Source organism: Micromys minutus (assembly GCF_963924665.1).
Source record: "Micromys minutus genome assembly, chromosome: 21".
Lineage (NCBI taxonomy): Eukaryota > Metazoa > Chordata > Mammalia > Rodentia > Muridae > Micromys > Micromys minutus.
Window position 1 is genome coordinate 19,582,788 of NC_137956.1, and position 21,646 is coordinate 19,604,433.

Sequence of the window (21,646 nt, forward strand, 5' to 3'; positions counted from 1 at the left end):
GAGAACTCTGACTAATACACATGTCAACACAGTTCAAGAAACAGTGAAATCGTGTAGATTGGTTGAATGAGACCAGACCAGGGTTGTTACTAGGGTAAGTAACTTGTGTTAGAAGTCAACAGTCAAAAGACCAGAGAGACAAACAAGCAGCCTAGCAAGGAAGGTTTCTCAACTGGTTTACAGGGTTCGTTTTTGTGGCTTACAGAGTTCGTTTTGTACTAGGGATTAAGCAGCTGTATTTGGTAATGTCTGTACCCTTAATTACAGAACAATGAGGACAGAAATAGCAGATATTTCCATTAAAATTGCTGACCATAAGCAAAAAAAAAAAAAAAAAAAAAAGCAGCATTTTACCGCCCCACGGTAAATATGTTTTGTTTGTAGTAAATATGAAATTAAAAGTTCGCAGACAGGCTGGGGAAACGGTTCAGTGACTAAAGAGCCTGCCCGACAAACCATCTCGTCCCGCGCACGCGCCTACGGTCCGGGGCGCTCGGTCCCGCGCATCCGCGCTCCCGTGCCACGCGCACGCTCACCAGCCTCCTAGTCGCGCGCATGGCCCCACACACGCGGTCCCGCGCACCCGTGCCTCCTCCCTTACCCCAGGATTAGCAGCGCGCTCTGCAGCCGTCTCCTCACTTCCAGGAACACGCGTGCTTCCGCCGCAACCACCGCCATGGCCGACCCAGAGACCCACGCGGGACCGAGCCCGACGTCACCAGAGCCTGGACCGGCTGGGAGCGCGTGCGGCCGCGGCAGGCGGCTGGCTCCCGGGCGGAGGCAGCGCGGCGGGATCCGGGGTGGCCGGCTGTGGGCTGGAGCGCCACCTTCCGGGCAGAGAACGCACTGCCGAGGCGCCGACCTTCTCCCAGTCCAGCTCTAGCAGGGCAGGTGGGACCCAGTGGCCTCCACTGAAGGGTGATGCTTGGACTTGGCTGTGAGCATTTCCCTCCCCGAAATGAGCAGAAAGCTCAGATTTGGAGCCGGAGGAATTCTCCTCTTGGTTAGCTTGGGTGGATAATGGAGCAGAGGCTGTACAAAGGTCAAGTCCAGAGTTGAAATACCTGCCCCAAAGCCCACTTTATCTTGAGTCTCCTTTATGTGAACTAGTACTGTTTATTAGCTTCGGTCCGATGCATCCAAAATGTCAAAGATTGACTGGCCATTACATTTCGCTTCAGATGTGGTAGTTCCAAGACCGAAACAGTTGCAGAAACGTGTGTAGGCTATGAAAAGACAGCGGGGGAGTCTAGTATCTTGACTAATCATTCATTTAACTTTTGAGAAGCAAAAAGAAAATGAGGAATTTCTGATATACATTCCCACTATACTGCAGACATAAAATTAGTCATAGCTTAACTGCTCCTACAAGATTCATTTTTGATAGTTTGATAAGGTAAAAGATCCGGTGTGGTCTAAACGAATATACCGGGCCATAGAATTTCAGTAGGACGTCTTTAAAAACGAAAAGCTATAATTTAAAACGATAGCTTGTGTAAGGGAAATTGTCTTAGTTAAGGTTACTTTTGGTATGATGAAGCAACATTACCAAAGAAACTTGGGGAAGAAAGGGTTTATTCAGCTACAGGAACCCAAACAGAGCAGAAACTTGGAGGTAGGAGCTGAAGCTATGGAAGGGTGCTTACTTACTGACTTGCTCCCACGGTCTTACTGAGCCTGCTCTTATAGAACCTAGAACCACCAACCCAGGGATAGCACAACCCATCGTGGCCGAGGCCTCCCAAATCAATCAATATTTAAGAAAACGAGTTACAGCTGGATCTTATGGAGTCCTTTTCTCAATTGAGGTTCCCTCCTTTCAGAAGACTCTATCTTGTATCAAGTTGACATAAAACTAGCCAGGACAGAAATCCTCTTTATTGATGTTCTGTTTCATAATTTCAGTCATAATTACCCGACACTGGAAGCGTTTCTAAATAGGTCTAAACCAAGGATGGCGGGCATTTGTGATCCCAGCATTTAAGAGGCTGAGACAGGACTGCTTTGAATTCAAGGTCGGTTTGGGCTTTATATTGAGTGCAGGGCCATCTAGGGCTATGTGGCAAGACCTTGTCTCAAAACAAACATGGTCTTATGCATACTGAAAATTTGTGATTTCGGGTAAGTTTTCCAATATGAGCCTTTGAGGTGTTTTAAAGTCCATCACATTGTTGCATAAATTCTTGTTTCATTCCAACAATTTGAGATCCTAGGAGGGAATGATGGCTTAAAAAACAAAAGCTTGCGGAGAGTTGGCTTTGTGGTCAAGAGCACTTGGTTGCTCTTTCAGCGGACTAGGAAGTTAGGGTTCCAGCACCCTTAACTGCTAACAACGTCAGGGCATCTGATCCCTTCCGGGCTCCAAGCATGCACATGCATGCTTGTAGGTACTGCCACATAAAATATAAGTATGTGATCTTTGGAGAAAAAAAAAGTAACTACTGCTTAGTGTCAACTCGTTTATTTGAAAGACAGTTGATCTTCTACTTTTTACACTAAAGGATGTCACTTAAATGTTGACAATCCTTAAATATTGACACATAGCAAAATACACAGAGTCCTTAGAATAGCGTGCACCTCATACGTGGTTTAAAGCTTGCATCTGCAAAAACAGTTGTAAAGGCTTTCATTTTTCCTGATGCGATGGTCCGGCAGAACCCTTTGAAATAACTCTACGTTTGAAAGAAGGTTAGATACCAAAGAAGTGCTAAACTTTCTCTCAGTTCCAGACTCTGAGCCTGAACTTCAGTCTGGCTCTTAAACACTGTTTCAAAGCTGCCTTCAATTCCCCCTTCCATCACAGGAGGGCACTTCCGGCGAGTTGCAAACGCCTTCTCGCCGCCGTCCCCACGATCTCCCGCGTGGGGGCGCTGTGGCGCCGGCTAGCAGCCGCGCCGGAGCAGCGGACGGGGGCGGGGACCGAGGCCGCCGACGTCGACGCCGGCGTGGGCGCGCGCGGTGCACGCTGGTAGCTGTCACTAGGCCCTCGGCTGGCGGCCTTCGTGCGGCTGCCGCGGTTGCCAAGAGAGCGGCGCCAGCGGGGAGCGGCAGAGCCCGCGGCAGGTAACAGCGTCCACGCCCCCGGCGCGGTCGCGCGGCGAGACGCGGCACGGTTCGGGCGGGCGTCTCCCGGGCTGGCCTGCGGTGGGAGCGTCGGGGTGTCACCGCCCGGCCCCTACCTGAGCCCGCCTCGGGTGGGGGGGAAACGGGGCCCTGACCGGGGCGGGCGGTGGGACCCGGGGCCTGTCCGTCCGCGGCCTTCGGCGGACAGAGCGGGCGCCGGGCTCAGGGAGGTGTCACCTGGGCGCGGGTGCACGGCGCCTTTGTTGGAGGCTCCCCGGTACCCCGTCGGCTCGCCGGCCCGGTGGGTCCCTTTTAGGATTGAGGCGACGCCGAGGCCCTCCGATGTGCAGGTGCAGAGGGTTAGGAAACAGCCAAGTTCACCAAGAGGAAGTCGAGCTAGCACACGGAAGTTGTTAACAGTCCTCACCTTTGATTTCCAAGGCTTGGAAAGTTGCACCATAACCCTACTTAACCTGGCTCCCTCCTCATCGTGTTGAGGAGAGGATAGCACGCAACTGGACTTTGTCCTCATCGAGCAAATTGCGATTTGTTAATTCTTACGTTATCTCGGAGTCCTGTGGAGTTGAAGCAAAGTCAGATTTAGAGATTGTAGTTAAAACACCTTTTTAAATTTTTTTGGATCAGAAAAATACAGGAATCTCCCTCATTTCGTAGCTCTGAATTATAGAGTCAAAACTTTTAATTTGGGTGGTGATAAGGTCTTGCCATTCTGAGGTTAGTTGTGTTTGTTCTTGTTAGTACTACCTTTTGTTAATAACATAGGCCATCACTATGTGCTAAGTAACTCACCTGATCATCAACCCCTTGGTTCATTGAGCTGTCTGAAATTATAGGTAAATGACAGCCCAGGTAGTCTAAACGACTTGTTGTTATGATTACTTCTAGTTAAACTTTGTCATTTCCTCAGAACTGCCAAAAAGGAATCTCCAGGTGAGCCTCCTTTGGGGAACCCAATTTTTAATAAGAAATTTAAAACGCTGAAGGCAACACAGACCAAAACTATGACACTGTGGTCCAAATGTTAAGTTTAAATTAATTGTTTTACCTTCTGTAGTGAAGACCCTGCTTTGTAATCTCAATAGAAGAAACAACTGTATCCTGGGGATTGAGAGCTAAGTTCAAGGTTCTTCTGGCTCTGCTGCTAACTGGGTGTGATCTCTCTCTAGTCCTCAGCTTCAGTGTGTGTTCTGGTGTCTTGTTTTGTTTTGTTTTAGTGGTCAGGGCCTGGTGCATGCTTAGTAAGATTCTACCACAAGCCTGTGCTCCCAACCCATTATAAACTTTTTCCTTGGGCCCTGGGAAGGAATGAAACCTAGGGCCTTGCACATGTACAGCCTCAGGAAGTCTGAAAAAATCAGGGTTTTCCACGCTGCTATTTCCCCTCAAGACTGTACTAAAGCAATAGTTCACTTACTCTAAACAGTGTTCCATGTCAAACCATGTAGCAACACTCTAGATATAGCCAGGCCTAACTTTTGTTTTCAGTACTGGAGATCAGACCTGGCGTATTTCCAGTACAAGGCAAACTTTCTACCACCCAGCCACACCTCCATGCCCGAAGTTTAACCTTGGCTTGCTTATGAAGGCAGCTCCTCAAAGACTTTATGCTATACTTGTATGTATATAATTTCCAAAGGAAGGTTTAAATAGCATATTCCTGATTTAGCTAACCAGAGAGCCCATTTTCTAATGTAGGCTTATGGTAGAATGCTTACCAATATGCATGAGGCCTGGGTTTCATTCCCAGTACTGTTAAAATCTCATAGAATGAAATAACACATGCTACTAATATCAGAATTGCTGTACTAGAGGTATGTCTGCTTCCAATGGAAAGTGCCATGCATTGGCCCCTTGTTGCTGTCTAAGGGGAATCTTGAAAATGAAGATCTAGTGAGAACTCACTGGTATAGCAAAAGAAATTCAAGTATCCTTAGTAAGAAAAAGTTAATATTAAGGACTTATGCATCGCTTTTGGTCCTAATGCTTTCATTTATAGCAGAAGAATATCTTTTTCCAGCCTATTTATGCTTCAATTCATGTTTTAGTTTGGTTTTTGTGGTTATAGAATGTTTGTAGAGCGTCCCTTAAAAGTTTCAACAAGTAAAGACTAGTTGATAATAGACTTATTTTCACTATACTGATTTCTCCTTCTAGTGAGGCATCCCAAAACAATGAAATGTGAAAGCTATATAAAATGTACTCAGTGCCTAATGATTTTAAAATCTCAAGAACTAAAGGTCAAAAAAAAAAAAAAAAAATCTCATACTATTATTTGACTCTTTGGAAACAGTATCTAAATCCCTTGGCTTATACTGGGCATTTTGTTAGCTTCAGAAAATAACTGACTTTTTTAGACTCCAATTACTGTCCCTGTCTTTCCTTTGAGCTGTTGCTTCTCAGCCTCTAGTCAGGTAAAATGGCATGGCAGAAACTACCTCATGGTGGCCAAGAAAGAGGGGGATTTGGCAAGATTCAGCCCATCCTGCTATACCCCTTCTCAAGCCCAACCTACTTCCTCCTTGCTTCACCCCTGGAAGTTCTCAAACACACACCCACACCTCCTCCCTGAAAATGGCAGCAGTGGCTTGGGACTAAACCTTTTGGAAGGTATCACTAATATTCAACCTTGAAGATATTCTATCTCCTTTATTACTTTGGAAAAGTGCTATTAATATACCTTAGTTTGAGGGAATTGAGTATAGAATATTTCATTTTATTTGTTTTTCAAGACAGGGTTTCTCTGTATAGTCCTGCTGTCCTAGAACTCATGCCATAATCCAGGATGGCCTTGAACTCTGAGATCTGACTGCCTGTTCCTGCAGAGCACTCCCATACCCTGCTTAGAATATCTAATTCTAATAGATAAGCTTTAAATGAGGTAAATTTGACCTCTGAATTAAAACTATTTAGTAGATATGTAAACTAATGTTTTGTTTAGTAGCTAAAAGTTTTTATTGTCGGTTTATTGTAGGAAAATACTGTTTTGAATCATGTTTCTAAACTGATTTCTTTTTCCTTGGTGTTATTTACCTCTTTTATAAGCCAAATAAGCCTTCTACATCAGTGACTTTACTGATCAAAGATACTATCAAATTTATTGAAGACAAATGTTTATGTAGTAATATACATCTATTTAATATATTAGTAATGATACTATAGATTTATCAAATCTACAACCCATGTATCCAACATGCTACCAGTCATAGATATATTGTTCTGTTTCCCTTGTTAGAGTTCTCTTCCTTTATGCTTGTCAGAATTCTATCTTTCAAGTCCTGTCTGAATCCCACCTCATCCATGAATGACTTCATTTTCAGTTATTTCCTCTTCTGCTCTGCCTGTACTTAAAAAAAAATTAAAAAAAAAAAAAAACTTTTGTCCTTAATGATGGTTAAATACATGAATACATGCACACCACAAATCTCTTGACTTGATCAAATAGCTGATTTAACACAGCATTAAAGGATGCTTCCCTTTGGCCAAATATACAAAGTAGTTTCCTATATAATATGTTTGTGTATTGGTACAATTTTTTTTCCAAAAGGACTTGAAATATGTTTGTTAGCAGTTGATAACTCTTGCTATAAACAGAAGGGAGACATAGGTAAGAAATAAAACAGTCCTGCTAAAAGCTTCTAGCTAGAGAAATGCATGTTCCCTGAATAAGCCTTCAGACTAAACATTCTTTGTTTAAAAGGGAGAGTAGCCAGATTTTCAGTGTAGTTCTTGATGCCATCCTGGTACCAAAGTAAGACTTCCTTCTTGATATAGTTAGAGATTGGAAGAGAAGGAGCAGAGATACCTTCCTCACCCTAATTCACTCTTACCCTCCCAGTCTGAAGAGTCCATAAAGTCGTCTGGTGGTTAGTGGCCCAAAGTTAATTTAGTTAATCAAAAATTTGAACTTCTTTTAAAATCTTATCTGTGGGGAACTTGGAGGATAGCTTCATTGAAAATTCAAAACGTTAGAGCATCCTTTTAGAATACAATTAAAAAACTGGGCCGTGGTGGTGAGCACCTTTAACCCCAGTACTTGGGAGGCAGAGGCAGGCAGATCTTTGAGTTGGAGGCCAGCCAAGTCTACAAAATGAGTTCCAGGACAGCCAGGACTGTTACATAGAGAAACCCTGTCTAGAAAACAAACAAACAAACAAACAAACAAAAAACTCAAAAAAGCAAAAAACTGATAGACAACAACTAAAGATCTAAAAGCTCAAAAAGAAGACTTGCTATGATCTTTACTGAACCAGCCTATATCACATTTATAATAAAAAGCTAGAACTGCGTTTTTAGTAGGATTAAGTCATCTCAAAACTAAACCTTCTAAAAGGTAAAAAGCCTAAGTCCTAGGAGCAAGATCCTTCTGTTAAGCAAGTAATCTAGAAGGATAAAATAGACACTTCGTAAAAATTACTTTTTATATGCACTTTTAGGAGGAACTTCCTGAAGGAAAGAGTCTTGAGAGAATAGATAAGGTGAAGGGCTTAAAGCAAGGCTTGTTCCTCCTCAACTCTCTTGAAATATGTTTTAGTTAGCAGTTGATAACTCTTGCTATAAACAGAAGGGAGACATAGGTAAGAAATAAAACAGTCCTGCTGAAATAAAACAGTCAAATTCATACGGCTAGTTTTTCACTTTTTCATATTTCATTTTCCTCTGTTGTAATGAGAAATGCTTCTGTCATTTTTACCCCCTTTCCCCTGGTATAATAAGGAGTGCTGTCTTTTGGAGGACGTTCATTCATAGCAACTGGCATGAAAATAGATTCTCTGTTCTTTTGCATGGACATTTTTGTATCTCAGGTGGCTGTGAGAATTTATAAACCTGTATCTAGATTTTGGGCCAGAAGTTGGCTGTTGTTTTATGTTCAGGGGCAGAGAGAGAACTTACCCTTTAGTTAGATTGGGGTTCCTATTGTCCAAACAAACAAAACCCAAAAACCCTCATGGTGATGGAGCTCTCTGTACTCAAAGTGATTGGCTCCTCAGCTGGATAATAGATTGCTGTTAGTTTGAGGTTGGGGATGTAGCCTCATAGAGGGTTTAGAAACAAGCTGCTTAATCTGTGTCCTTAGAAAGACTGGACCCTGAGAAGTTTGTCTCCTAGAACATAGAACAGCAGCTTAGGTGCCACAGCAGAGCTGTCATGGATGACAACTGACAACACAGTGACTGCAAATGACCAGCCTTAGTGCTTTGGTGCATAGCCTACATTTTCAGGTGCTTTTGGTTGTTCTGTGATGTAGGAAAAGAAAAATATCAGCTGTTTAAAACCTTTTCAATATGCTACTTTTATAAAATTTCCAGATAAATTTTCTAGAATATTTTGTATGCCACAAATACATCCCAGATGACTAATTATGCTTTTGTTCAAAAGACAGAACTGTCACAGTGGCTTTTCCATAAACTCAAACAGGTATCTTACCATGTGAGACTTTTTATATTTTTCCTGAAGAGTATTTTCTTAAGATAACAAAGCACAGTACTTGCTTTAAAGCTACTCTGTCATTTTGGCATTCATATTTCATTGACTTCTTGTGCATAATCACATTATTAACTAGAAACTGAACTTTGAGCCTGAATGGGGTTCTAGGGTCATAATTACTTTATGGCATTAGAGTTCTCAAAAATGCTTTCTCCAGGCCTGCCAGATTCTTTAACTTGATGCAGTTAGATTAATGTGGTCTGATAACTACTATACTGTGTCTTTTAGACTACAGAATCTATACTCCCCTTTTTCATTTCATCAATCATGCATTTATTTTTATGAATTGTTGAGTACTGAAGGTTACAAGTGACGGACTTTCTGTGGATCCATATTAGATCTGTCAGTCTCTGTGTTAGGGCACTTACTAGGAAACAAACATTTTACAGTCTCATCTGCTTGTATCATACTGTTATCATGCCTACAGAGTGCAGCAAATCCAGGAACACCAAACAAGTATCTTTTTTAAAAAACAAAGTGTATTTAGAACTTTCCCTAGTGAGGACTACTAATAACAAAAGATAAGAGTCTGAACTGGGCATCTTTTGTAGTAGCTAGGCAAGACTTGCAGTCGGATTGGGTTATATTCAGCAGAATTTATATTCATCGGATTGGGTTATATTCAGAAGAATTTATATCTTTAAGAAAATGAAAAATATTAATTGTGAATAAATTCTTCTAGTTAGGTATTGCTGAATTGCCTAATTGAATTGGTTCCTTTTCTTACTGCTGTGACCAAATACCCAATGAGGAGGAAATTAAGGGAGAAAGGCTTAAGTCCATCCTTGTGGGAAGATCACAAGTGAGGCAGCTGGTCATATTGTGTCCACAGATAGGAGGCAGAGATGAATATGGTGTTCAGCTGCTTTCCTCAGCCTTCACTTTTTAATCAGTCTAGGACCTCACTTCGAGAGATGATGTCACTGGCATGGTGGTTCTTCCCTTCATTGGAACCTTTTATAAATTCCCACATAGGCAAGGCTTGAAGTGTGTCTGTCTTATATGTGATTCCAAATCTAGCCAGCTCACATTGAAATTTAACCATTATCTGAGTCATCTCAAGTCGTACTGACTTAAAATACTATCTGTCCAAATTCAGTGGAGTTTTTTTGTTTTTGTTTTTTGCTTGTTGTTTGTTTGATTCATTGATCATTCACTCATTCATTCATCTTTTTTTTCAAAAATTATAGAGGACCTTGACTGTGAGGTACTGCCCCCCACTTCTACCCCTTGTGGTGTTGCAGTTGCCAGTTGGTCGGAGCTGCAAACATCTGAAGGTTTAATCTAGGCTGGTAGTTTAACTTATAAGGTAGTTTACTCACAGGACTAACAAGGGACTTTTTGTGTTTGTTTTTGATTTCATGATGTTGGGGAAAGCTCCTCCTATGTGAGTCTCTAGAGCAGTGGCTCTCAACCTTCCTACTGCTGCAACCTTTAATACAATCCTTCCTTTTGTGGTGATCCTCAACCAGAAAAAAATTATTTTTATTGCCAATTTATATCTGCAATTTGCTACTATTGTGAATTGCAATATAAATATTTGAGTTTTCTGATAGTCTCAGGTGACCATTAGTCATTGAACACCTCCAATCAACTCACAGTTGGGAATGACTGTTCCACACGGTTGCCTGATTAATTCTTTTGACAAAGACAGTAACTCTAAAATGAGTATTCCAAGCATCAAGGTAGGAGTTGCCATATTTTCTAGCCCTGGGCGGAGATGTAACTAAGTTCACAAGTAGCATTTAAGATACAAATCTTACTCATTTTAATTCTTGTTACTTCACTCATAGTCACCTTCCCCACCTGCCTTTCTAGGAAAACACACAGTGATCAAAACCAGAACCTTGCATGTGCTAGGCACTGAGCTGTATCTTCAGCCTCTAACTGATATTCTTTAGGGACATTAGTTATTCTTTTCTCAATTTTTTAAATCATTGTCATCCATAGGAAACACCTCATGTGATTTTAAACGTATACAGTGAAAACTCTTTCCCATCCTTCCCATCATTCATTTACCTGATTTCTATCTGTTCAAAGATAATCAACTTTATCTTTCTGTTATTTTTGAGAGGTTTATGTTTCTCTCAGTGTTCCTCTTCATAAATAAGGTTATTATGAATGTTTTATAAGGGATGGAATTGTACAAGATTATTTGATTTATCTAGGTGGGCAAATTATATCATACCAATTGGATCAGAGTATTTTGGTGTGTTCTTTGATGTGGAACTTAATTAAGTTCAAAGGGTGTGCTGGCGGGACACATATTATCTGCCATGGAGCTGGGGTGTGTGTGTGTGTGGCCTGGCAACAACACACCAAGGGGAATTGTGTGAAAGCGGCCTGTGTTGTGGGGACCACACGTGTGTGCTCAGCTCCGCACTGGAGCAGTGTCTGTGGAGTGAGACTGCGGGGTCTGATAAAAGGATAAGCCATCATTTTAATATTTACCACAACACTTCCTTATGTAAGTTGTGAATTATAAGTATTCCTGCGTCTTGTTTTTTCTTTTTCTTTTTTTTTTTTTTTTTTTTAGTTTATACATCTTAGAAGCATTTTCTAAATCAGTACGTAGAGTTTATGTATCCTTTTTATCAACTGAGCATGGTAAAAATGCTGTGGTCCAGTGTTGATGATGTTTATTGATTATGAGCTGTGCTGAAGCATTTGCTAGGAGCGGACATGAAAGCTAAATCTCTGTCATTGAGATTGTGACCCTGGGAGTTACAAGTCAGTTACAGGAAAGCAAGGTGAGCTCTAAGATAGAGGAATAATATGTAGTAGAAGCTGAGGATAGGAGAAATGAGATGAGAGTGGGAAGGTCAGGAAGGCTGCTGGGTCTGTGTAAGATCTGAGCCTGAAGGATGAGCCGGTGCTAACCAGATACGGTTAGGATTTAATGTTTGAGAAAAGAAATACAAAGCTGGCTTTAAAAAAGATTGAAGGGCAACAGTACTCAAAACAATGTGGTACTAGCATAAAGACATAGGGACCATGGAATGAAGTAAAACATAAATAAATAGAATATAAATCTCGTGATATAAATGTGAATGTGATAGCCAAATATTGTTTCATGAAAGGGCCAGGACCACTCAGCATGTAAAGGACAAATCTCTTCAACAAATTGTTTTAGAAAAACTACATCGACACTGTATCAGCAGAAAAATGAAATTTGAGCTTCACACACTCCAAAATTAATTAAAGACCTAAGTGTAAGATATCAAACAATAAAAACTCATCCTAGAAAAAAAGCATAGAGAAAAAGCAGTGAGTCTCTGATAACACATCAGAAGCACAGGCAGTACAATAGTGAGAAAGCAGCCCATGGAGCAGAAGATACGAATCCAGTGTACATAAAGAACTGAATGCAGCTACACACATCCCAATTAAAAGATGGTACAAGCCTGTGAAAAAATCTCTCTTCAAAGTTCTCAATGTCTAATAAACATGAAAAGAAGCTCAGTATTACAATGTGAATGAAAGCTGAAGAAATACTACTTTCACCCCTTAGTGTGGATAATTCCAAAGCAAAACACTACACAGAAAATAGTGTTAGTGCATTTATAGGAAAATTAGAACTCTTATGTGCACAAGGAACATAAAATAGTACAACCAAATGGAAAATAGAATGATAGCTCCTCACACTGGAGTGGGGAGATAATTCACTTTCTACACAAGCATAAAAACTGCGGTTTGGTTCTCCAGAACACACTAAATGCTGATGGGCTTCCTGTAATTCTTCTTGGAAGGATTCTTTAAGAACAACCTGCCAGCTATTTAGTGCATATAAGTGAGCTTGGGGTTCAGTTGAAGCCTATCAGTCTTTGACCTTCATATATGCACATCATGTTTATATGCACCTGCATGCGAATGTGCATGTGCGAGTGTGTGTGCGCACGCACGAGCACTCGCACACACACGCACGCACACACACGCACGCACGCACGCACGCACACGATCCAGTACATACACAAATACAAATGCATAGCACTGTTTGTAGCTGCACCATTTAGGAGGTGCCTAAATGTGCATTTAACAAAGGCTGAATATGACTCAGCCTTTAAAAGGAGAGTTTGACACATTATATGTAATAGAATATTACTCAGCCTTTAAAAGGAAAGTTTGACACATGCTTACAATGTGAATAAGTGTTAAGAACATTATGCTAAATGAAATATGCCTAGCATAATGAAAAGACAAGCATTGTGTGGTTTTGCTTATGGGAAGTAGCTGTAGTAGTCAAATTCCTATAAACAAAAACTGAATGGTGGATTCCAGGAACAGGGCAAGGAAAGGAAAAGGAAGATTGTTGGTGGATATAGGGAGTTTTAGGCTTGCAGATGTAAGTCAGAGAAGATTCTACAACTTCATGTACTTATTACTACTGAAATAGACACTCAGTTCATGAAATAGTAAATTTTAGTTTACTTTACAGCTTTAAAATATGTCAAGCCTTTAGGAAATAAAGCATATGTGTATTCAAAATACATTTAAACTGTGCATCTACTATGAAAAAGATAGTGAAATAAAGGATGAGCCAAGTCAGGATCCATTCAAGTAAGATACCATTCAGAGGCATAGTGTTAATTATCATCTAATAGTAAAGCTTCAGGTGACAAAAAGGAGTCAGGGGCATAGCTAGAAAAGACAACAAGGTAAAGGGAGAAAGTCTTTATTACTATTATTATTATTATTATTATTATTATTATTATTATTATTATATTTTATTTACATTTCAAATATTATCCCCTTTCCCGGTTTTCCCTCCATAAACCCCCCATTCTATCCTCCCTACCCCTGCTTCTATAAGGGCACTAAACCACCCACCCCTCTCTATCTCCTCACCCTGACATTCCCTTACACTGGGACATTGAACCTTAACAGGATCATCCTCTGCTACATATGCAGCTGGAGCCATAGGTCTATCCATTTGTACTATTTGGGTAGTGGTTTAGTCCCTGGGAGCTCTGGCTGGTAGGTATTGTTGTTCTTATGGGGTTGTAAACCCTTTCAACTCCTTCAATCCTTTCTCTAACTCCTCCATAGGGGAAATCTTGTTCAATGGTTGGTTGTGAACATCCGCCTCTGTATTTGTCAGGCTCCTACAGAGCCTCAGGAGACAGTATATCAGACTCCTGTCAGCATGCACTTGTTGGCATCAGCAATATTGTCTGGGTTTGGTGGCTGTATATGGATGTCCAGGTGGGGCAGTCTCTGGATGGCCTTTGTTTTAGTCTCTGTTTCAAACTTTGTCTCCGTATTTCCTTCTGTGATTTTTTTTTTCATTTTTATTAGATATTCTCTGTATTTACATTTTCAAATGTTATCCCCTTTCCTCACTCCCATTCCCCCTCTCCCTCCCCTTACTTCCATGAAGGTGCTTCCTTTCCCAACCACCCTCTCCCACCTCAGCACCTTGGCATCCCCCTACACTGGGAATATTTTTTGAAGGGAGAAAGTCTTGAGCAGTGAGTGAGTGGTAGCTGACACTTGGCTTGCAGGGAGAGAAGTACAAACGATGGGATTAAATATACGGGTCCCCTTACTAAAACAGACTTGTAATTGAGACTGTGACCTGTGTTTCCCTTCCTGGGAATTAAATGTCAAAATTATAACAAGGGCATTTCTTACATGTTAAGAAAACTACAGTGCTTCAAGTGGATTATCAGATTTACCTTTCTGAACTTCCTGAGGAAACAATGTGCTCTCCTTTTAACTTTTAAAAGTAATTGGCTATTGAGGTATAATGAAAACACAGGAATCTGCTGTATTTAAATGTAAAACATTCAGGATCCATGGAGGTTCATTCTGAAAGATAGGCACATTTGTGCACGTTGCTAAAACTGTTCCAAAAGCAAATCTTCCAGATCACCAAAGCACACCAAAATACTTGTGTGTATACCTGTGGGGTGGGGGACAGTAGCTGCTCGCTTCCCAGAGCTTGTGCAAAACTTTTCTCCACATATTCTCCTCCTCCCTGAAGTGGACTAATATGTAGACATAGGTAATACTCAGTTTGGATTTCATTTTCACCTCTCTAAAGTTACTCCACTAATAAGCTAGTACATTCCTGTATAATATTTGATTCAATCATTTACATGCACAGACATGATCATATTTGGTCCATGTAGATAATTTACATTTTTATGAATGTACTATTTTAATATTCTCAGGCTATCTTTTCTTGTCATCTAAAAATGTTGACATTTCTTTATACATAAGCAGTATATATACAAAGAAATAAAACATTTCAATACTAACAAATAGTAACAGTCTGAAAATATGATATTTTTCTTTGTCTATTAAAATTATTTTATACAATATATTTGGATCATATTCTTTCCCCTTTCCCAACTCTTCCCAGAGTCTTCCCACCACCTTACCCACCCAGTCTCGAGGTCATTGTGAACTCTCCTGTGCTTGTTATACTCCCCTTCCCTCTGGGGCTAGCTTGCCCTCTCTTTGTCTCTGTCTCTCTCAAAAAACAAACAAACAAAACCACAAAAATGGGCGTGGCAGAGTGTTGTTGTTAGCCAACTTCTTTGGGATGTGAAGCTTGCCCCTGAGTGTGGTAGATATAACCAGTGACAGAAATGAGTGGTCAACACTTAGGAACGCACCCTGAATGGAGTCCAGGAAGCCAGAAACAAAGAATGGCCTTATCACTTAGAGTAAGGTGAATGGCTAGAAAGATGGCTGTTGACTTGCTGACATTTATGTGGGTTGTTTCCTGGAAGGACTGTGCCATAGACATTTTTGATCTGTCTAGATTGTAAATAGAGGATAAGAAAATGAAATATTGAATGCGGGGAAAAAACTTGCTGTGAGAGAGGAGAACAGAGAAACTGGTTACCAGCCAGAAAGCCTGTGGAATTCCAGGGAAGGTGATGAATTTTGATTTCACACTCAGGGCTGCATAGGAATTTTTTTTATTGTAGGAAAAGTTTGTATTGAAGGGCAGTGGATTACTAAGGACTCTGAGCATAGAAAGAGGAATGAAACCTGGACACAGCAGAGGACAACCTTTAGTGCAAAGGTCTTTTGTTCCCAACACAGAAAGCAGGGGACATGGATAGAGGGCAAGCTTGGTATAGATTTGCTGGAGGGGAACTGAAAGCATTCCTCATGCTTCTTTTTTTTTTTTTTAAATTAATTACATCTTACTTTGATTGTGTTTATATTTTATTTTTGAAAATGTGGTTTTGCTCTTCCCTGCCCAGACTTCTAGATTCAAGATGTCCTCTGCCTCAGCCTCCTGAGTGACACTTCAAGCCTCTGCTACCAGACCCCACTCTCTTAGCTGTAGTTGAGGAAGATCTTCAGTGATTAGGGGGAGAAGATATGAAATAGTTGTACGAAGATGAGAAATTTACTAAGGAAAATCTCTGGGTTAGGACAGAGGTGTAGCCAGCCAACTGAGTTAGATTCTTTTTCTCCAGCATTATTCAGGTTCAAGCATTTTAAAAGGCATGTGAGCAGAAATAGGGTTGGATTTTCTCTTGTAGAAGTTAAGAACACTGGCCATTCTTCCAGAGGTGCTGAGCTCAATCCCAAGCACCCACATGGTAGCTCACAACCATCTGTAAAGGGATCTGATGCCATGTTCTGATATGGAAGTTACATGCTGCAGAATACTCATATATTAAATAAGTAAAATAAAATAAAAAGCAAAGTTAGGAAGGCTCTTGTGAATTGTGAAAAGTCTTATGAAAGTGCAGAATGATGGCTTAGCCACGTTGGCTGAGTTTAGATATCCAGTTCTGCTGTTTCCTGACCTACATTTCTATGCTTCCATTTCCTATCTGAGGATACTAATAGCACCTGTATCCTGTATCGGGACAAAATGAAATAATACAAACTAAGTACAAATGCACATCAACAAACAATACCTCGGACTTAGTGCTGCTGCTACAAATAGAAAGGTCCTGTTTACACTCCTTCACTGTTGGTGGGGTTGTAAGCTGGTACAACCACTCTGGAAATCAGTCTGGCGGTTCCTCAGAAAATTGGACATAGTACTACATGAAGACCCAGTTATTCCACTTCTAGGTATATACCTCAAAGATGCTCTAACATCTAACAAGGACACATGCTCCATCATGTTCATAGCAGCCTTATTTATAATAGCCAGAAGCTGGAAAGAACCCAGTGCCCTTCAGCAGATGAATGGATACAGAAAGTATGGTACATTTACTACTCAGCTATTAGAAACAATGACTTTACAGAATTCCTAGGCAAATGGATGGAACTAGAGAATATCATCCTGAGTGAGGTAACCCAGTCACAAAAGAACAGACATTGTATACAGTCACTGATAATTGGATACTAGCCCCAGAAAGCTCTGAATACCCAAGAAACAACTCACAGACCATATGAAGGCCAAGATGTGGAAGCCTCGGTCCTTAAAAAAAAAGTGTATAGCACCCACTCAGAGTGGGGTACACCTAGACCTTAAATCATTAATAATTAAAGAGCTAAGAATGCAGCCTTGTGGCAATCCTTGGTATTTAAAAATCATTGTTTAATCTTTACACACCAAGAAAACTTTGAATATTTCCATGTTACATTTTGTTTTACATGTACTTTATGCTCATTGTAACTAGTAAGATTTCAATTCATACTATCAAACCTTTAAAAAAAAATCAAGTACTGACAAAAAATATATTCATAGTTTTATGCAAAAATGCTTTTAAGATCTGTACATTTTTCTGTTTTTTAAAATAAAGTTTAAAATAAAAAGAAAGGTCCTGTTTTAGTAAAATGATTAGGATTGGAACATGGGGAGACATGCAAAGGAAAGACTGAAGACATCTTGGTCATTTGGAGTTTGAGATTCCAGTACCTGAATGTGTGGTTGAATCATACTAAGGACATAGGGCATGACTGGTATTTGTGAATTACTAGTATGGTTTGTTTTCTATCAATTTTTTAATTTATTGAAAATTTTTATTGTTTTTCTCTATTATCTTCCAATTTTCAGGAGTAACTAGTTTTATGTTAACTAAATGATTGGTTAAAGATTTTTTTTATTAAGTTAATATTGAAACTCAGAACTTTTAACCAAAATAAAATATACATACTAATTGTCACATTAAATTCCCAGATGATAAGAAATTAGTGATAAAATTTTCATTTAGTCAAAACCATTTGGTAAGAACATTAATATATAGTCTTTTTTTCTCCCTTTCATAACCAAACAGGTTGTTCTTCCTCCATTGCTAATGTTTCTCAGAATTCATTTATATACTTGCACTGTGATAAAGACAAAACAGAAAAACAGCAGCGGTCAGGTGTATCTTTAGAAAGGAGTAATTGGGCTGAAGAGATAGCTGAGCAGTCAAGAATATGCGATGCTCTTGTAGAGGGTGTGAGTTTGGTTCCTAGCAATACCATAGCCTGCTGTATCTGCAGCTCCAGGGATCTGACACACATCACTACCACATATATATGCCATATAACAGAAATGTGCATGAGCATAGTAAATAATAATTTTTAAAAGAAGTGAGTAATTGGAGGATATTACTCCTCAGCCTTCTTGTTTCTTCCTTGGCATAGGAGAGTGCAGCAAGTACTGAACTGAGCAAACACTCTTTGTATGCCTGTTAGGAATTCTACTATTATAACCATTTAAATGAAGCATAAGAAGTGTGGGTACTCTGATGCACTATTTAGCTCCTAAAATGTTCTCTTTTTGTACCATAAAACACAAAATAAATGTAAAGTACCTTATTTACCCAAAGACATCTTTGTTTTTTTTTATAGACAGCTGTGTTTCTTCATCTCTTTTTGAAAGAGAAATAATACCACACTAATCATTTTTAAGGCAATTCCAGTGTAATTTGTCTCAGTTGTCAGTCTGAACGAACAAACTAACTAAATTTTCAAATGGTTGTAAACTTTAGGTCAAGTCAGAAAAACTACTGTTAATAACTTCTGAGTAGTTTAAAATGCAATTATGATTTGCTTGTTTCACTTTAAGAAAAAACAAATTCGATTTTTTTTCAAGTTTCTAGAACATGATGCTATAATGCTGTACACTGAGTAATTATAAAGATTTGTTCAGTGCAAGGTTCTAGAGTCTGGGAAGTTCAGAATCAGGGATCGCATCTGGTGAGATTTTTCTCTCTAGTGGACTGATAGCAGAGTCTGAGGCTGTGCCGCACACGGGTTGAGGAGCTCATATAAGGTGCCCAAGCTGATTTCTTATATTAGACCCAGTCTTGGGATAAACCAGTAAACTCATTTTTGCTCATTAATAATGAATTTATCTATGGATGAAGAGAGAGCATCAGTGACCAGTGACCACACCTCTTAATAGCTTCTATTAGGAATTGAATTTCAACATGAATTTGATGCAAACATAATACCAAGTTATATGAAGTGATTAGTTTCATAAGAAGATTGGGATATTTTTAAATTATTTTAAACAAAAGTCGTTGGTGGAAAAAACTAAAAGGGTCATATGGCGATTAATTTAAGATCATGGATATGTTCTTTATCTTAGCTGTGGTGAGGATCTTGTTTGTGGTTTTAGTTCTAAGTAAGGCTGTGCTCATATTCAGATAATCAAATAGATTTGTTAGGTGCAGTCATTCCCTATTATCTTCGTGAGATCAATTCTCAGAGCCTCAGACCTGCTCACACCAAAACTGCAATGACTCAAGCTCCTTTTGAATGAATGATTGTGTTATATTTACAAATATCATAAACACATCCTCCTATACACTTTTAATCATTGTAAGGTAAGGTACTTAAAAATGATCAATATAATGTAAAAACTGTTACATTAGTTATACTCTATTAGTTAGTGGATGTTGACATAAAAACATTAGAATTGAAATGAAAAGCTCCATAGAGAATTAATGATATAGCTTAGTGATAGGGTGCATATTAGTATGAGAAAGACTCAGGGCACTCCACCCCACTCCCACCAAAAGGGGAGGGCACATTTTAAAAAGAGCTTCATTTTCGTTTGGGTTCACAAAACCATTCATAATAAGACTGAGTTTTATACTTGGTCACTAACAATTCAGGACCACAGCCAAGGGTAACTATAATGCATTCACCCATAACTAGCATATTTCTTAGTATTATGTTGATTTAATAGGGAGTGGCAGAAGCAATAAAAGGATTGCTTTTAGCATTTTCATTCAAAAGCATTCTGATAGCTTAAATATATTACTTGGTTTTGATAAGCTTTGAACTAGGTTTTATCTCTTTTTATAGATGAGGAAACCCAGACTTGAGAAAACAAGTCTTGTTCAAGTTACTTATCTGGTAAGGAACTTGAGTAATATGTTCTGAGGCTCTATTTTTGTTACATTTTTATGCTCTGGATTTCTATAAAATGTCCTTTTTCCAAATTCCTTTTGGGTTGTTTATTTGTACTTCTTTGTTTGACAGGGTCTTGCTCGCTGGGTAGACTTGCCTAGTCTAGAATTCACTATGTAGAGCAGGATGGCCTTGAACTCACAGTGATCCACCTGCTGGGATTAAGTGGGGTTTGTTTATTTGTTTGTTTCTGTGTGCCAGACTTTTTCTTGGGAAGAGGCATGTCTTTACACAATATGGGAAGTCTCATGCTTATGTATGGTTTAAGCCAATGGTATTGTGACATGTAGGGACATACTGTGTTAACAGACTATGATGAGGTAAATGCAAAGATGGAAGTAAGTACTTAAAAATCTTTATGGCAGTTTAACTGTCACAACAATTAACCACATGATAGTATCCTTAGCTGATAAATTAGGAAAAAATCTAGTCCTTAGTTACAATTAGCTTGAGTCTTTAATTACAGTTAGCTTCAGAAATACTGGCTTAAGTGACCTTAAAATATGGAGAAAAATACCTAAGAACTGAAATTTGTATTGCATGTTAACGTTAAAAAGTGGCATACCTGTTTGTGTTCTAATGTGTGATTCATTTTGTGGTTTGCTCACTGAGGAAGCTGGACCTAGTGGCTAAATCATATCTATAATTCCAATGTGCAAGAGTGTTCCTGAGTGAGAAAGCACCCTGTCCTGTACATTTTCAGGTCCCAAAGTTATTTTCTTGCCTCCACATGTATACACATGTATAAGCATCTACACATAAGCGTTTGAGCATCAGCACATGGGTGTATTCTCCCAACTTCTGCTAAATAAAAACTACATCTGCATTTTTTTAAGATTCATATTTTATTTATAAGTAAGTGTGTTCACATGCCTAAGCTGTCCATTGCCTGACTATTTGTTTGTTTGTTTACATCACCCTCACTGACCTCCTCCCAGTCACCCAGCCCCACAGTCCTTCCCCTCCGTTTCCCCTTTCTCTTCTCTAAGCGGGTAGGAGTCCCCCTGGGTATCCTCCCATCCTGGCACATCAAGTCTCTGTGAGTTTACATTGCCTGGCTTTTTGATATGGGTTTTGGGAATCTCCAGTCTTCATTCTTGCAAGACAATCACTTTACAACCTGAGCTGTATCCCCAGCTTCTAGATTTTTTATTTTTAACCCGACTCAACCTTAGAGCTGAATACAACTAATTTAGTTACAAGTACCACAGATTTGGCTGGTCATTAGTGATTAGCATTTTTTTCTTTTATAAATTTTATTTTAGAGTCACCAACTAAAGTAATGATAGAAATTTTATACAAAAAAAAACCCAAAAAACCCTGTTTTTGAGTTAGGTAACATCCTATAAACAAACTATGTTCAAAATTTCGCTAATGAGTCATTTACTATATGTATAAATTTGTAAATCAGGTTGCTATTGATTTTTTTATTTTATAAAATATTATTATAGCTCACAAAATTTGTTACATATTAGTATATAATGAATACATGATTTTTTTTTCCCCAAGAAGGACTGAGGCTTGCACATTTTGGCCTTCCTTCTTTTCAAGCTTCATACAGTCTGTGAGTTGTTTCTTGAGCATTCAGAGCTTTCTAGAGCTAGTACCCAATTATCAGTGACTACATACAATGTCTTCTTTTGTGACTGGGTTACCTCACTCAGGATGATACTCTCTAGATGCATCCATTTTCTTAAGAATTTCATAAAGTCATTGTTCCTGATAGCTGAGTAGTACTCCATTGTGT

General features: G+C 39.4%; 2 protein-coding genes across 2 annotated transcripts in view; one reads left to right on the plus strand and one right to left on the minus strand.

Annotated features, from left to right (window-relative positions):
- Positions 1-767, minus strand: part of UBE3D (ubiquitin protein ligase E3D) — a 137,791-nt gene extending 137,024 nt beyond the window's left edge. The window contains exon 1 of the mRNA XM_080934120.1: positions 602-767. Coding sequence (XP_080790246.1) covers positions 602-678 — 77 coding nt within the window. The 5' untranslated portion in view covers positions 679-767. The remainder of the gene's footprint in view (positions 1-601) is intronic.
- Positions 768-2,986: 2,219 nt separating this feature from the next.
- DOP1A (DOP1 leucine zipper like protein A) overlaps positions 2,987-21,646 on the plus strand; it is an 88,257-nt gene continuing 69,597 nt past the window's right edge. The window contains exon 1 of the mRNA XM_080934478.1: positions 2,987-3,063. The gene's annotated coding sequence lies outside the window, so the exon portion shown is untranslated. The remainder of the gene's footprint in view (positions 3,064-21,646) is intronic.